The 18,023-nt window shown below is 43.7% G+C and overlaps 1 protein-coding gene across 1 annotated transcript in view; it reads right to left on the bottom strand.

The window, feature by feature from the left end:
* The window catches only part of myo3a (myosin IIIA), a 58,658-nt gene that overhangs the window by 11,088 nt on the left and 29,547 nt on the right, over positions 1–18,023 (bottom strand). The window contains exons 14-23 of the mRNA XM_035530880.2: positions 17,680–17,882; positions 16,554–16,652; positions 16,327–16,444; positions 14,604–14,730; positions 12,687–12,897; positions 11,271–11,418; positions 9,553–9,706; positions 3,174–3,262; positions 2,345–2,474; positions 623–708 (exon numbers count right to left, since the gene is read on the bottom strand). Of these exons, the coding sequence (XP_035386773.2) occupies positions 623–708; positions 2,345–2,474; positions 3,174–3,262; positions 9,553–9,706; positions 11,271–11,418; positions 12,687–12,897; positions 14,604–14,730; positions 16,327–16,444; positions 16,554–16,652; positions 17,680–17,882 (1,365 nt within the window). The remainder of the gene's footprint in view (positions 1–622; positions 709–2,344; positions 2,475–3,173; positions 3,263–9,552; positions 9,707–11,270; positions 11,419–12,686; positions 12,898–14,603; positions 14,731–16,326; positions 16,445–16,553; positions 16,653–17,679; positions 17,883–18,023) is intronic.

Genomic DNA, 18,023 nt, shown 5'->3' with positions numbered 1-18,023 from the left:
TTTAAATGTACAATCAATATTTTCTCTTAGATTCAGAAGGTCCTTTACTGCCAAATGCTTAGAGGATACAAACCATTTTTTGAACTGTAAGCATTACAAAACAGTAACTGTGAGGTGGTAGCCATGTGCGCCAGCACAGTAAACTAGATGCACACTTCAAATGCGGAAAAATTAATTTCCAACCTCAATTCAGTCTTCTTTGCAAATGCCAGATGTACACTGGGAAATTGCATTTTTTTTCCGTAGGCCTTCATACCACTGGCAGCACACGGGATAGGAATGGGTACAAGGGCACGCTTGTGTACACACACACACACACACACACACACACACACACACACACACAGGCAGGCAGAACAGGCCACCTGCACTTCGCCTGGAGCCCCAAGGGGTGCAGCGGAAAGACACGTGTCACGTCCTCTAAGAAACCTGGTCGTTCCCACTGTACTCACCAAGACGATCAAAAAGGAGGCGGGGTTTGGGGGTGGTGGAGAGGGGGCTTGAAATATCAATCAGACAGGAAGAGGGGAAGACAGAAGAGGGGAAGAACTGAAAGTGAAAAGGAGAGAAAGGTTTGAGAGAGGTGAGGTGTTTATTTAGTGGCCTGTGTGGTGAGCAGCACCTTGGAGACCTTCATGCTGTGCTGAGATGTACGTGTTCCCAGATGGCCTGGCCCGGGTAACTTGCCCTTGGTGTGAGCCAGATTACCTGGACAGGAACAGTGGAGTTAGGAGCAGAGAGCCAGTGAAGCAGGCGTATAGTGCTGAGCTGACAGAAAGTCCCCGATACGAGATATATGCTGTTCTCCGAGATGAATGCATCTAATGAGTCCATGCAGGTCTACCGGCCGTTTCAAGGACGCCCGTGTCAAAGGCACCGAGGTGAAAGGCCTTTAGATAAGACTATCCCGACGCCACCAGTCAGCAGGACACAATACAGCTATAATCACTGAGAGAAATCACTACAGATACCTGTGGTTCAATAGCAAATCTCAATAAGCAGGGCAGATGGAGAGAGAGTGGGAGAGAGGGAGAGAGAGAGAGGAGGAGAGAGAGAAGGAGAGAGAGAGGGAGATAACAGGAGAGAATGAAACACAGCACCAGAAAGAATGAGAGAGCTAAAAGTGGGATTGATTCTCAGACCAGCATTTCCTGCACACCTGAAAGCGCTTAGCTACCAGTAGCCTACAGCATGCCTGCAGAGCCCATAAAGACACAGCGTAACCCCAGACAGGGCTTCATTCACAATCGCTCATGCTCCCTGGTGGATTTGATTGGCTTGGCCTCCTGTCCGGCCTGGGCGAGGTACTCACTGGGCAGGGGCCAGCTTTTCACCATGAACGGTTGGCCAGTGACAAGCAGCTGGTGTACTAGAAGGAGGGGGAGGGACCCATTTGTTTCTGGCTCATCTTCACACAGCAAACGCCAACAGAATACACACCCGTAATACGGAATACACACCCATAATACGGAATACACACCCGTAATACGGAATACACACCCGTAATACAGTATACACACCCATAATACAGAATACACACCCATAATACGGAATACACACCCATAATACGGTATACACACCCATAATACGGAATACACACCCATAATACAGAATACACACCCATAATACGGAATACACACCCATAATACGGAATACACACCCATAATACAGAATACACACCCATAATACGGAATACACACCCGTAATACGGAATACACACCCATAATACGGAATACACACCCATAATACAGTATACACACCCATAATACGGAATACACACCCATAATACAGAATACACACCCATAATACGGAATACACTCCCGGAATACGGAATACACACCCATAATACGGAATACACACCCGTAATACGGAATACACACCCATAATACGGAATACACACCCATAATACAGTATACACACCCATAATACGGAATACACACCCATAATACAGTATACACAGCCATAATACGGAATACACTCCCGGAATACGGAATACACAGCCGTAGTACAGCTAAGGCACAGTGTCCGTTCAGGTGAGAGAAGAGGTGCAGCGACCAAACAAAGTACAGCATGGCGTGTAGCTTCTTAAAACTAACAGCGTTTATTGACAGAGTCATTCTGTAAGGTGAAACTAATTAACTCTATAGATGAAGTCATTCTATGGATAATGGATTTCATTGACGGAAAGCTTTGTGTACAGGAATTGATCTAAATACAATAAAATCACAATGAGCAATCATATGGATTGAATTGTGTGAACAGCAAAATTAGCTGAAACCATGCAATATGTAATGGCCTGAATTCCAGGAGCAGTGAAGAGCTGTCAGGATCATTACACACGTACCCGTTTTGGTGAGTGGGTGGGTCACAAGTCTACGGACAAGGTCATTCTCCGAGGACCTCAGGAGCAGGACGATGTCGGCAGCCAGAGTGTCCCGGTTCTTGGCCAGGAAGCCGGTGGCATTATAGATTACCTGACAAACACGGTACAGATTCATTCAGGACAGCTAGCAAGATTCATGTTACATACATATGCATGTGCTTACACATAACTGATCTCTCTCGCTCTCTCTCACATGCACGCACAAACACGCACAAAGACACATGCATGCACACGCACACACCACACACACACACACACACACACACACACACACACACACACACACACACACACGCACAAACACACATGCATGCACACACACACAAACACACATGCATGCACACACACACCACACACACACCACACTCACACACACACCACACACACCACACACACACACACACACACTCACACACACACCACACACGCACACACACCACACACACACACGCACAAACACATATGCATGTACACACACACACACCACACACACACACACACACTCACACACACACACGCACAAACACACACACACCACACACACACACGCACAAACACACATGCATGCACACACACACACACACACACACACACACACACACACACACACACACACACACACACACACACACACACACACACCACACACGCACACACACACACACACACACACGCACAAACACATATGCACGTACACACACACACACCACACACACACCACACACGCACGCACACACACGTGCGTGTACTACAGCCCTTTTAGTTTGATTTAACGGAATCCAGCTGGTACCTTTCCAGCATAGTGAGTGATTCCAAACACAAGATCAACCCTCTTTGGTCTCCAGAAACTTTTAGACTTCAGATTGTCCTCAAATTTTTCTGAATTAAAAACCAAACAAACAGATGTTTTCATTGAAATGCAGTTCATAAATCTTTAGTTCATTAATACACACATGTTCATTCACTGATGCACAGATCTATGCATTCATACGTCTGTTCACACAGTTGGGCCAGAGCATTCAGTGGTTGATGCGGCCTGGCCATTAATGTTAGAGGAAACGTTCCCTTTATGTGTTACTTTACATATGTATGAATTCGTATGTCACATGTGTGTCAGACATGGGGATTCTTGGACATGTGACACCCGCACAGTGCTCTGTAGCTGACAGTGCAATACAACACGATAACTGATGCGACTGTGTGTGTGTGTCTGTCTTATGCAGAGGGACAGGCAGGTCAGTGGTTGCCATTCCTTGTAGAATCCCCCTGTATTGTACTGCACTGTATTTTCTCTGCTTTTTACTGCCATTCAGCTCATGGGTCGGCGTCAGGTGGGTTACAACGAGCCAGGTTAACCATTCACCTGCTTGATTTCACGCAATCTTCCAACAGCAGTGTTTGTTAGCCAATCTGTTCCAAGAGTCCTCAGGGACTCTCGGATAAAAATTGGGTTGTGCGAATACACATTTTAGTGTCCATAACATGTTCTGCTTTCCACCCTTCAGCACTCAGGCTTCTGCTCCCATCTTGGCAGGCCTCGCAGACGCCTCGTCATGGAGGCGGAATCTCAGCAAGCTGAGCTGCTGTATCGCTGGAGATAGACCTTGGGATCTGACCCCAGCTAGCGGGACACGTGACTAATTCTCTAATTCTAGTTCATTCTGGACAAGCGACTGTTATTCTACACGCACGTTGCTAACTGGACTCACTCACGCTGACCCCTCCTATACAGCTTCGTGAGAATTCAGCCATTTCCCTACATGGTAATGCGGTCATGTGTCCATTCAGACTCTTACCATCTAGTGAACTACTGCTCCTCTCTCCTGGCGGACCCCCCACCCCCCACCGCGGTTCCCACGGACCCCTGCAGCTCATTCAGCATGTAGCCGAACACCTTGTTTTTAATCTCTCCCACACCACCTCCCTGCTGTGTTCCCATCAGGACCAAAACACTGACACTCACCTGCAAAGACAACTGGATCAGCTCCCACATACCTAAAGGCACAAATCAAGACTCTTCTCTGTCCTGGCATCCGGGGGGAAGACTGACCTCTCACCTCATGACCGAACACTTAAATATGCAATAACAAAACAAAAAAAACTCACACAACCTGCCCTTTTTCTGACTTCTTCATTGCTTTACCCTGAGGGTATGTTTTGACACAACCCTATTTATACCAGCAAAAGGATATGTTATTGTTTGAGACTACAAAGCACTTATGTAAGTCACTCTGGACAAGGACTTCTGCCAAATGATGTAAATATGAAACGTAAATGTATCAATAGTTTTATGAAGTTTGATTTTCCCCATTGGGCCCAGTTCCCCTAAGAACACTAAAGTTGAAGCACTTCTGTGGTACAAAGAGCATTCCTGACCAGTGACCATCTGCAAACATCTGCAAGGTCATCCTACTACAGAGAGAAATTTGAATCATCAGCATCTGACCCACACAAGCTCTTCACTATTTTTTCTTCTCTCCTTAATCCTCCCCCTCCTTCCTCATCTCTTACTCCGGAGGATTTCACCACCTTCTTTGAGGAGAAGGTTGCAGCAATCCACCAGTCCTTTTCCTCTGTTCCCACTCCTCCAACCAACATTCCCCAACATCCAACTCTTGACTTCTTTTTCTCCTCTCTCCACAGATGAAATTCTTCAACTGCTGACTTCCAGCAATCCGACTACATGTCCGCTGGATCCAATTCCTTCTGCTCTGTTCCAGACAATCGCAAGAGATCTGCTTCCTTTCAACTCTATCATCAACAACTCCTTATCTTCTGGATACATGCCTACTGCTTTCAAAACCGCCAGGGTGGTACCAATCCTCAAGAAGGCCATACTTGACAGCTCCAGCGTTACCAACTACAGACCGGTATTACTTCTCTCTTTTTCTCAAAAGCCCTTGAACGAGCAGTTCATAATCAATTGTCTCTTTTTCTCACCCAGAACCAACTGCATGATCCCAATCAGTCTGGCTACAAACCAGCACATTCTACAGAAACGGCCCTCATAGCAGTGTTTGAGAAACTTCATGCCGCTAAAGCTGCCAAACAGTCATCTGTTTTGATTCTTCTAGACCTTTCAGCAGCCTTTGACACAGTGAACCACAACATTCTTCTCTCTGTTCTTTCCAGGTTTGGTGTGACTGGCTCTGCTTGGAGATGGTTTCAGTCCTATCTGGATGGACAGTCCTATCAGGTGACATGGAGAGGATCCACATACAAACCATGTAGACTCTCCACTGGTGTTCCACAAGGCTCAGTATTAGGCTCCGTTCTCTTCTCTTTGTATACTCATTCTGTTGGTGATGTAATAGCTTCTCATGGTTTCTCCTACCACTGCTATGCTGATGACACTCAATTATTTCTTTATTTTCCACCATCTGACACGCAGGTCTCCAGACGTATCTCGGCATGCTTGACTGACATGGCGTCATGGATGACAGCCCACCACTTGAAGCTCAACCCCAGTAAAACTGAGCTTCTGGTCATCCCAGGTACTCCCAACCCTTACCATGACCTCACTGTTTCCTTTGAGAACTCCCTTGTATCACCATCCGAAGCGGCCCATAACCTGGGCGTAACTTTGGACAACCAGTTGTCATTCTCAACCCATGTTTCTAATCTAACCCAGTCTTGCAGATTCCTCCTTTGTAACATACGAAGGATTCGACCCTTTCTCTCACAGGAAGCTACCCAGGTGCCTCTGCAGTCTCTTGTGAGCTCAAAGCTAGACTACTGCAACTCGCTACTTGCTGGTCTTCCTCTAAGAGCCATCAAACCTTTACAACTTGTCCAGAATGCAGCAGCATGACTGGTCTTCAATCTTCCGAAGTTCACACGTTACTTCCTGCATTGGCTTCCAGTAGCTGCACGTACCAGATTTAAAACCTTGATGCTTGCCTACAAAGCCATCAAACCTCTACAACCTGTCCAGAATGCAGCAGCATGACTGGTCTTTAATCTTCCGAAGTTCACACGTTACTCCGCTGCTGCGCTCCCTTCATTGGCTCCCTGTAGCTGCACGCATCAGATTTAAAACCTTGATGCTTGCCTACAAAGCCAAAAATGGACCAGCCCCTTCATACATGAGGTCAAAGGTCAAAGCCGGTTCTGTACCTCGAGTACTTCAAACCTCAAGTACGGCTCGGCTTGAAATACCTTGCTTCAGGTCTCATGGATGACAAGCATCTAGATTATTTTCTGTCCTGGCTCCAAGATGGTGGAATGAACTCCCACTTGCTGTCTGGACAGCAGAGTCCCTTGCAGGTTTCAAACGTAGACTGAAGATCCATTTATTTGCAGAATATTTAAAGGACAACTGACACTGCTCCCATATTGATTGACTAAATTAGTACTTAATGTAGGGTATTGTTTATGTTGTTTAACAAACTCTAGCACTTATTGTTTATAGCACTTATCATTGTTTAAGATAGACCTTATGTATTTTGCACTTCTAGGTATCAGCATTCATCCCTGTATTCTACAGTATTCTCATTGGTGTGCTTGATTCTAACCTACTGTACTGTACTAGGATATATTCTATGAGTAAATGACAAAGCACTTTTGTAAGTCGCTCTGGATAAGAGTGTCTACTAAATGCCGTAAATGTAAATGTAAATGTGGCCAGTGTCAATGTTTACTAATAACTTTGACAAACATGGTGTCAGTGTTTACTAATAACCTTGACAAATACAGTGTCAGTGTTTACTAATAACCTTGACAAATACAGTGTCAGTGTTTACTAATAACCTTGACAAATACAGTGTCAGTGTTTCCTAATAATCTGGAAAAGTACAGTGTCTGTGTTTACTAATAACCTTGACAAACATAGTGTCAGTGTTTACTAATAGCTGTGACAAATACAATGTCAGTGTTTACTAATAACCTTGAGAAATACTATGCAAGTGTTTACTATGACATTGTATTTGTCAAGGTTATTAGTAAACACTGACATTGTATTTGTCAAGGTTATTAGTAAACACTGACACTGCATTTTAAAGGTTATTAGTAAACACTGACACTGTGCTTGTCAAGGTTATTAGTAAACACTGACATTGTATTTGTCAAGGTTATTAGTAAACACTGACATTGTATTTGTCAAGGTTATGTGTTTACTAATAACCTTGACAAATACAATGTCAGTGTTTACTAATAACCTTGACAAGCACAGTGTCAGTGTTTACTAATAACCTTTAAAATGCAGTGCCAGTGTTTACTAATAACCTTGACAAATACAATGTCAGTGTTTACTAATAACCTTGACAAACACAATGTCAGTGTTTACTAATAACCTTGACAAGCACAGTGTCAGTGTTTACTAATAACCTTGAAAATGCAGTGTCAGTGTTTACTAATAACCTTGACAAATACAATGTCAGTGTTTCCTAATAACCCTGAGAAATACTTTGCAAGTGTTTACTAATAACCTTGACAAATACAATGTCAGTATTTACTAATAACCTTGACAAATACAGTGTCAGTGTTTACTAATAACTTTGGTATACATGGTGTCAGCGTTTACTAATAACCATGACAAATACATTGTTGTTTACTAATAACTTTTACAAATATAATGTCAGTGTTTACTAATAACCTTGACAAATACTATACAAGTGTTTCCTAATAACCTTGACAAATACTATGCAAGTGTTTACTAATAACCTTGACAAATACTATGCAAGTGTTTACTAGTAACATTGACAAATACAGTGTCAGTGTTTCCTAATAATCTGGAAAAGTACAGTGTCAGTGTTTACTAATAACTTTGGTATACATGGTGTCAGCGTTTACTAATAACCATGACAAATACATTGTTGTTTACTAATAACTTTTACAAATATAATGTCAGTGTTTACTAATAACCTTGACAAATACTATGCAAGTGTTTCCTAATAACCTTGACAAATACTATGCAAGTGTTTACTAATAACCTTGACAAACACAGTATCAGTGTTTACTAGTAACATTGACAAATACAGTGTCAGTGTTTCCTAATAATCTGGAAAAGTACAGTGTCTGTGTTCACTAATAACCTTGACAAACACAGTGTCAGTGTTTACTAATAACCATGACAAATACATTGTCATTATTTACTAATAACCTTGTCAAACACAGTGTCAGTGTTTACTAAGAACCATGACAAATACATTGTCATTGTTTACTAATAACCTTGAAAATACAGTGTCTGTGTTTACTAATAATCTGGAGAAGTACTGTCTGTGTTTACTAATAACCTTGACAAACACAGTGTCAGTGTTTACTAATAACCATGACAAATACATTGTCATTGTTTACTAATAACCTTGACAAATACAATGTCAGTATTTACCAATAACCTTGACAATGTCAGTATTTACCAATAACCTTGACAAATACAGTGTCAGTGTTTCCTAATAATCTGGAAAAGTACAGTGTCTGTGTTTACTAATAACCTTGACAAACACAGTGTCAGTGTTTACTAATAATCTTGACAAATACAATGTCAGTGTTTCTTAATAACTTTGAAAAGTACAGTGTCAGTGTTTACTAATAACTTTGGTATATATGGTGTCAGTGTTTACTAATAACCATAACAAATACATTGTCATTGTTTACTAATAACCTTCACAAATACAATGTCAGTGTTTACTAGTAACCTTGACACAGTGTCATTGTTTACTAATAACCTTGACAAATACTATGCAAGTGTTTACTAATAACCTTGACAAACACAGTGTCAATGTTTACTAATAATCTTGACAAACACATTGTCAGTGTTTCCTAATAACCTTGACAAATACAGTGTTTACTAATAATCTTGACAAATACAGTGTCAGTGTTTACTAATAATCTGGAGAAGTACTGTCTGTGTTTACTAATAACCTTGACAAACACAATGTCAATGTTTACTAATAACCTTGACAAGCACAGTGTCAGTGTTTACTAATAACTTTGACAAGCACAGTGTCAGTGATTACTAATAACCTTGACAAACACAGCATCAAGTACACTGCAATGCAGAGATTCAGGACTGCTAGTGACATACACCAGTGTAGATGTGTGGGTGTATTTGTGTATGTATGTTTGTGTGTGTGTGTGTGTGTGTGTATGTATGTGTGTGTGTGTGTGTGTGTGTGTGTGTGTGTGTGTGTGTGTGTGTGTGTGTGTGTGTGTGTGTGTGTGTAACTTGCCAACAAGGGTCTGGTCAGTGGCCTGGGGGAATCTGCTCTCCTCGTCCAGCAGTGCCAGCATACCCACGGGCTTCTGTAGGAAGAGGTCCAGAAGTGGACGGTTGTCCTCATACTCGATGAGACGGGCATCTATGTTCTCATTCAGGTACTCATCCTACACAGTGGGGGGACGGGGATGGGGTGTGTGTCAGTACATCACGGGAAGGGTCAATGAGTTGGAAGGGAGGAGTCAGAGTGTAAGGGGGAAGGGTCTGTGAGTTGGAGGGGAGGAGTCAGTGTGTTAAGGGAAGGGTCTCTGAGTTGGAGGGGAGGAGTCAGTGTGTTGAGGGAAGGGTCTCTGAGTTGGAGGGGAGGAGTCAGTGTGTTGAAGGAAGGGTCTCTGAGTTGGAGGGGAGGAGTCAGAGTGTAAGGGGAAAGGGTCTGTGAGTTGGAGGGGAGGAGTCAGTGTGTTGAGGGAAGGGTCTGTGAGTTGAAGGGGAGGAGTCAGTGTGTTGAGGGAAGGGTCTGTGAGTTGGAGGGGAGGAGTCAGTATGTTGAGGGAAGGGTCTGTGAGTTGGAGGGAAGGAGTCAGACAGAATGTCTGGAAGCGTCTGTTATGTAAGTTGGAGTCAGTAATTTTCATTATCATCAGATAATGAAACTGTGTAAGCAATTAGTATAGGTCATTAAAAATGAGATTTAAATTATACATCTTTCTTATGATGAATGTGGAATCTAGTGTTTGTGTGTTTGGTTGGTTTCACTATGACTCAGTCCTTTACTGCAGCTAAACTCTGAACACTGGCATGCAAAAGCCACAAGCCCAGGAGCAGATGTGTGCCACATCTAATCTCCAGGTAACCATGTCCCAAACATTTACAATTACAGCATTTAGCTGATGCTTTTATCCACAGTGACTTACAATTAACTTGAGCAAATGAAGGTTAAGGGTCTTGCTTAGAGGCTGAAAAGTGGCAGTGGTGGGACTTGAACCAGCAACCTTCTGAGTACAAGTCAAATACCTTAACCATTGAGCACCCCCGATGACAAGACATACACCTTGAAGCATATATACACATACTTTCACACACGTCTAAGCAATCTAATTTCTGGAGAAGAACATTTAGCCTGGGGTAAAGTCACTCAGCACACAAGGACTTTATTTATTTATTTTTGCACAGTAGAACAATTGCTAAAATAAGTATCTTGGGAGAAGGGGATGCCAAAACAGATGCATTTGAGAACAGCATAGGTTCTGCAGGGCAGGGTAAAGTCATGAGCTGTGTGTTCACCATGGAGCCAGCAAAACCCACGGAAGCTGGTATGTTTTCAGCAATGCTACTGGTACACATTTACACATGAGCCAAGGGTCGCTGTCCAGTAAACAGTCACGTGGACGGTGCTCAGAGAAGTGTAGCTTGTGTTCCTCCTTCTCCTAAATTCTTTTATTTAGCCTAATCTACCCGGGTCCCATGAGAGTTCAAACTTCTCCCGCTACAAGGTCTCTGGCTCACCCTCCACTCCTGAGTAGAAATAATTGTGCATTCTCCCTTTCACTCCCCTCCCCCGACATGCCGGGATAACGGATGATCCATAATCATCATTTAGATGGAAATAATTTAGCTCAGCGGAGGTGGGGGGCTTGTATAAACGCTCCCACAAGCCATAGAGAAAAACTCGTGCATTACTCAGACTGAGAGGAGACAGCTCTATACAGAGCAGTGGTATGAGGGGACTACCTGTTCCCAGGCGAACATATGCTGGATGAAGTAGAACTGAATCTGCTCGTTGGCAATGTTAATACAGAGCTGCTCAAAAGAATTCCGCTTGAAGTTCTCGAAGCCGAAGATGTCCAGGATGCCAACGTTCAGGTCCTTGTTTTCCCCCCTACAGCGGACGGAGAGCGTGGCAGGCGTGATTTGGGAAGGATAAAAGACCTGGTGGAAGGTTAATAGGATGGTTTATGAAAAATCATTATCGCACTCGGCAGGAACGCACTGGCGCCATTAATCAGCCTTTATGTGGCCCTGTTAAGAACTTTAGAGGAGAAGAGGAATGTTCTGCACGATCATGTGATGGCTTCTTTAAAAAGAGGCTACTCACCTTCACCCCCCCTTTTCCCATCATTCACCCCAACAAAACTAATAATCATAATTTATAGTTTTATGACACCTTCTCATCTTTTCTTTCACCTCACATCTTTCTTATTGTGCTTTGTCTCACGCTTTCTCCAGCTCTCTGTCTGGCTCTCTCTTTGTGTCACGCTTTGTCCAGCTCTCTGTCTGGCTCTCTCTTTGTCTCACGCTTTCTCCAGCTCTCTGTCTGGCTCTCTCTTTGTCTCACGTTTTCTCCAGCTCTCTGTCTGGCTCTCCCTTAGTCTCACACTTTCTCCAGCTCTCTGTCTGGCTCTCTCTTTGTGTCACGCTTTGTCCAGCTCTCTGTCTGGCTCTCTCTTTGTCTCACGCTTTCTCCAGCTCTTTGTCTGGCTCCCTCTTTGTCTCACGCTTTCTCCAGCTCTTTGTCTGGCTCCCTCTTTGTCTCACGCTTTCTCCAGCTCTCTGTCTGGCTTTCTCTTTGTCTCACGCTTTCTCCAGCTCTCTGTCTGGCTCTCTCTTTGTCTCACGCTTTCTCCAGCTCTCTGTCTGGCTTTCTCTTTGTCTCACGCTTTCTCCAGCTCTCTGTCTGGCTCCCTCTTTGTCTCATGTTTTCTCCAGCTCTCTGTCTGGCTCTCCCTTAGTCTCACACTTTCTCCAGCTCTCTGTCTGGCTCTCTCTTTGTGTCACGCTTTGTCCAGCTCTCTGTCTGGCTTTCTCTTTGTCTCACGCTTTCTCCAGCTCTCTGTCTGGCTCTCTCTTTGTCTCACGCTTTCTCCAGCTCTCTATCTGGCTCTCTCTTTGTCTCACGCTTTCTCCAGCTCTCTGTCTGGCTCTCTCTTTGTCTCACGCTTTCTCCAGCTCTCTGTCTGGCTTTCTCTTTGTCTCACGCTTTCTCCAGCTCTCTGTCTGGCTCTCTCTTTGTCTCACGCTTTCTCCAGCTCTCTGTCTGGCTCTCTCTTTGTCTCACGCTTTCTCCAGCTCTCTATCTGGCTCTCTCTTTGTCTCACGCTTTCTCCAGCTCTGCCTGTCTTTCTTCTTCTTTCCCTCATTGGCTCTCACCCAGGGTGGCTGTCTGGTCTCAACAGGGAGTTGATACGGTTCACTATCCAGCTGAAGAGGCGTCCATAGAGGGCCTTGCCCATGGCATCCCGCACCTCCGAGGCTTTCTCGACAGTGTTGGGACGGACGATGGTCTCGCCCCGAGTCACCACGCAGTGAGAGGTCAGCGCCTCCTGCAGCTCATCTGGATGGATACACAGCAGTGAAGCAGCTGGGAAGGAGCACACATACACACACACACACACACACACACACACACACACACACACACACACACACAAAGACAGCAGCACTACATAAGCTATTTATATTCCCTTTTATGGTAAGTTCTCCAACCAGACTTAGGTCACTCAGTACAAGTGTAGGGTGCCAGGTGTTTAATCTTCTAGCTTGCTTGCTGCAAGCTTGGTGTGGAGGCACTGCTTTATATTGTTGGCTTGAGCTCCCCAAATGGTTTTTCAGACAAGTACATGCTTCCAAGTTCTTTGCTTGGTATTTTAAAAAATTACTGGAAATTACTGGCTTACTGGAATGTTCTACTGGATTCGCTTAGTTTTAACGCAGCCCAATGTGATGTGTGCTGCGTGGCTTTGTGGCCTTTAGGAAGAACCCAGTAAAACAGTGAGAGGTTCGTGATATGTCAAACCACAGAGAGGCTCAGAATACATCGAACCAAAGAGAATGCAGTTCCACTTCCAACCATTAGCAGTTGCTGGCACACGCGAGTGTGCAGCTGTCCTGCACATGGCTTAGCACTTCTAAAGAACTGAAGAAACGCACAGAGGATGCAGAGCTGGACTAAAAAGAATGCAAAGAGGTGATGATCTAAACCCTTCATTTCCTCCATCATCATCATCATCAGTAAGATGGACGAACTTGGCACACTGATCAAGATCCAGAGAGAGTACAGGGAACTCTTAATGACTTTGTGAGGATATTCCAGACTTAAACACTTCCATTCCCAGCTTTCAGACAGGAAGTAAAGACATGGAAGTGAGACCGAACAGTAAGAGAAAAGATGGAGGAAAATCACCGTTAGTGAACAACAGATGGTGTAATATAGTGTATGTTATGGAGAAGGAACATCACAGGTGCCAGAAGTTGAACCACTGAATGCTGGAATTATATCCATATTATCTGCCATAGAAACTGATGTTTGCCATTGTGGACACTGCTTACATCCCACCGTTAGTTGATGTAGAAGTCACATGTGATGTCATCCACTTGGTTTTCATGCGATTTAAGACTTGATGCCTGAACACTTTACTTTTCGGGTAAACTCTGGTGATTTAAATCACATTATCACTTTCCACCACATTTCCAAAGTTCAAACAGGTTGTTGTCTGAACAACCAGAGAACATAAATCTATATCTCCACCAATCCTCAACCACTCCACTTCTCTGATGACTGTGGTGGTCAGATGCATCATGGACAGGAAGAGAAGTATTGCAACTTCCTAACAACATTTGCTAAACGGTGTTGGAAGAACCATCTTCTTTCTCACTTTGACCAAGACCAAGGAGATGATATTCAACTTCAGGACGACTACAGCCAGACCAATAAATGTCATAGCAGAGAATGTCAAGCAGGTTGACATCTACAAAACTCTCGGTGTGCATCTCAACAACGAGCTGGACTGGAAGGTTAACACAGAGCCTGCGCTCAGGGAAGGGATGAGCCTACTCCATTTTCTGAGGAAGCTTGCATCCTTTAATGCAATTTAATGCAGAAAAAATGTTGGCGATCTACCAATCTGCGTTTAGAAATGCTGTCAGCATACAGGCCAAAGAAACAAGGAAGCTCACCAAACTGATAAAAAAAAAAGCTGTCTTTGAATACCCCATGGACAGAGCTGAAAGCAATAGTTCTGTTTTGCCGCACTAGCATGCTAACATGCTAACACCAGGTTCACTCACCGCTTTCCAGCATAGGCATGTTAGTAACGTGGCTCTTGTCAGTTTGATGCTCTGAAGCCACTGAGGTGAATTCAATGTCACCAGCATTTAAGATGGCTGCCAGAATGCTATACACACTCCCCAGTTCCTGTGGAGACAAGGTTAAAGATAAACACACGTTAGTTATGAATCCCTACCATTCAAAAACTAAACAAGAGATCATGAAAACGACAGAAGAAACTGCAAAACAAAAAGATTTTCTGCTCCTGTGTGTTTACCAATGAACTGTGAGAGGCCTCAGTAATAAATCATAGCATACATAAATGATGATGTATAAGAAATATTAATGAAATAAACCACATTAAATGTCCTTTTCATTTATACATTTTCAAATGAACCAAACATCCTGTCTGGTTAGCAACTGTGTATTTCATTTGGGATTCTTAACATTTTTGGACTGTGAATTTGAGATTCCCTGCTGGACGGCCTGTCCTGAATATTCCTGCAAATGTTCCAGATCGGTGTGCAGTACTCCTAGGACCGTTTTTTCCATTGGATGAAGCCAGTGCATGCCATTTACCATCATGTCACGGATACCGCAGAGAACCGACCTGGCATTTCAGGAGACGATACACATTCTAGTGATCAGTGTACATTTCCCTGTCTCTGCTACTTCACACGGTTGCTTGCTTAATTATATCATTTATGTCAGTTATGTTTGAGGGACATTCTACGTCTGCCAGCAAGGACAATAATGCTGCTTAAATACAACACAAATCTTGCATTAGAAGCAGCGTTTTGAATACAAAAGGCATCTGCAATGCATTATATTCAGTTTATGAGAGGACAGTCCAGAGAGACCATGGGCTCTGCACTTCAGGGATGCATACGCACCACACCTCATGCTAATGCCAATGTTAACACCCCCCAGCTCAGAGCAGAGTCCATGTTCTGACCACTGAACACAAATGCAATACTTTCACATTCATATGCAGCCAGCCCAAATAGGTGAGTAACTGCAGTGTACTGTAGTAAAGGATGTAGAGATATTCAACATTGTAGTAAGCTACACAAAGAAACAGAACGTTTCAGACAGAAGACCTTCATCAGCTGTGTGAGCAAAGTGCGTTAGGAGTAGGAGGAGCCAGTATATTTATATATTTATATAAATAAAGTGTTCCTCAGGCCGGTCCAGGGAACAGCTAAGATACTACACAGGATCCACAAACTCCCAGGCCGCTGGTAAAGGATAATATATATGGATAAATGAAGACCCCGATGTCCCACACTGCATGCAGCGGGATGCAGAAAAGACGCAGAAAACAGCAGTGGTAATGAATGTGTCAAAGGAAAGAAGATGGAAAGGTGGAAAAATACCAGAACCCGAAAGAGGAAATAGAGAGAATGTGGCTAACACAACAGCTCAAGGCGGCTCAAACGGACACCAGGAGCGACGACAGAAGAATGAAATCTTAGGAACTGAAAAAATACTGCACCACACCCTCAAACTCCCAGGCCTCTAGTAGAAAGCCCAGGTTTGAGGGAAAAAAAGATGACAACCCACTGGAAGGGTTTGTTTTATACATATGTGTATATATACACACTTACAGAGAGATAAACTTAAAATAATAATAATTATATAATATTTGACCTAAAATACTAATCAGACTAACACTGACTGACAGCTACTTGGCATAGAGCCAACTGCCTTTGGGTTGTTCTTTAAGGTGATACGATGCTGTACCTCGAGGGTGAAACCAATCACTTTAAAACACTGCTCCACTGCCTCAAACTGCTCCCTGTACGCTGTGCTGCCCACGATGTCGGCTACGGGCTTGAGGGCTTCGTCGTTCTGCAGGTACCTGGAGCGGCAAAAAAACAACAGAAACCAAACAAAGGGGACTTTGGTGTGTTAGGAGCACAGGGAAGCTATTAAAAGATCAGAGAGTATAGTGATCCGTGGGACTCTACCTTGGAGTTTTATTTTCAGACAGCTTGTAGTGGGCAAGTTTCTTTCTCTCTGCCAGGCCAGCGTAGATGTAGTAGAAAATGTGGAAATTACGCTCTCCACTGACAAAGCATGAGAACAGCACAGAAACACAGCAGTGTTACTTATGAGATCAATACTGAATCCTTTTAAAAAAAAATTATTAGTACTTCACGGCTTCAGTCCTGGAGGCCCCGTATGCTCTAAAACACACGATTCAGCTGATCAGATCATTATCAAGACTTTGGTGACCCAAATCAGATGTGTGATACAGTGGACTGCAGTGGAGCTCTGACATGTTGATGGACAAGGTCCCCTGCAAAAGACACTTCCAGTAGAATTGTCTCTCACCATTGTGCCGTCATGAGCTCATAAGTGGATTTTTACAACCACAGTTAATGTAAAACCACAGCAGAACTGTTCTTGAGATCAGTACAATCACGAAAGCAACAAGGCGTTGAATAATCAGCGCACCCCCCCCCCCCCCCCCCCCCGCATAGTCAAGGTTTCTAATTACCGTGTTCTGCCTCTGTAATTAGCATTGATATTTTAGCATTTGCTAAATGCTAAATGCGTGACTGCATTGGTGATGCTAAATGAATGGTTAGATTGATTATGCTATTCAGTTCAGTCTTTAAAACCCTGTTGTTGATTTCAAGTAGGAATCTTTAGGCTTTCCATAAAGGAGACAACTCCACAAGAAATGTACTTATACCAAAAAAAAAAAAAAGAAAAGAAAAAAGTTTTTTTCCTTGGCTAACACCTTTCTTTAGGGACAGAGATGCACTGTACATTTCCTGTAGCAAAGCCCCCTCAGACTTCGATCAAATATCAAGCTAATCTCAATCCTTTTGCCATTCAATAGAGAGAGAGAGAGAGAGAGAGAGAGAGAGAGAGAGAGAGAAGGGCAAACAAGAATAAAGGTAGAGAATGAGGGAATGGCTTCCCCTCAGTAAGCTGTTAAGACTAAAAGAAGCCAGACCCTGCTGGTCTTGTCTGCTGCTTTTTCTGAGGATTAACAGACAGCTAAACTCAGATGAATTCCACACTGCTGAAGCACCTTTTGCCTACTGGCATATGGCTTGCACACGTCCAGTGGACACTACTCACGCCGCCTGGTGCACCACGCGTGACTTCTCCAGCAGGTACTCCGAGATCTGAGCACCCACTACCGTCCCCCCACACGCGAACTTCATCTCCAGGTACTTCCCAAAGCGGCTGGAGTTATCATTGATGACCGTGCAGGCATTGCCGAAGGCCTCCACGAGGCCGTTCACAAGCAGAATCTTCTCTTGGAGAGTCCGGTTATTTGCCTGCAGGGACCAAAATGACGGATATTCTGTGAACAATGTTACACAAGCTTTATTTGCACTCTTTTAGAAGCATATCATCATAGACAGTTAATCCCAAGGCAAATATTGAGATCTTCTATCCTATAACCTCTAATTAATATT

This window comes from Electrophorus electricus, chromosome 14, assembly GCF_041902795.1.
Source record: "Electrophorus electricus isolate QZ-2024a chromosome 14, ASM4190279v1, whole genome shotgun sequence".
Taxonomy (NCBI): Eukaryota; Metazoa; Chordata; class Actinopteri; order Gymnotiformes; family Gymnotidae; genus Electrophorus; species Electrophorus electricus.
The sequence above is the reverse complement of the archived record's forward strand: the minus strand, read 5'-3'. Positions and strand labels throughout refer to the sequence as shown.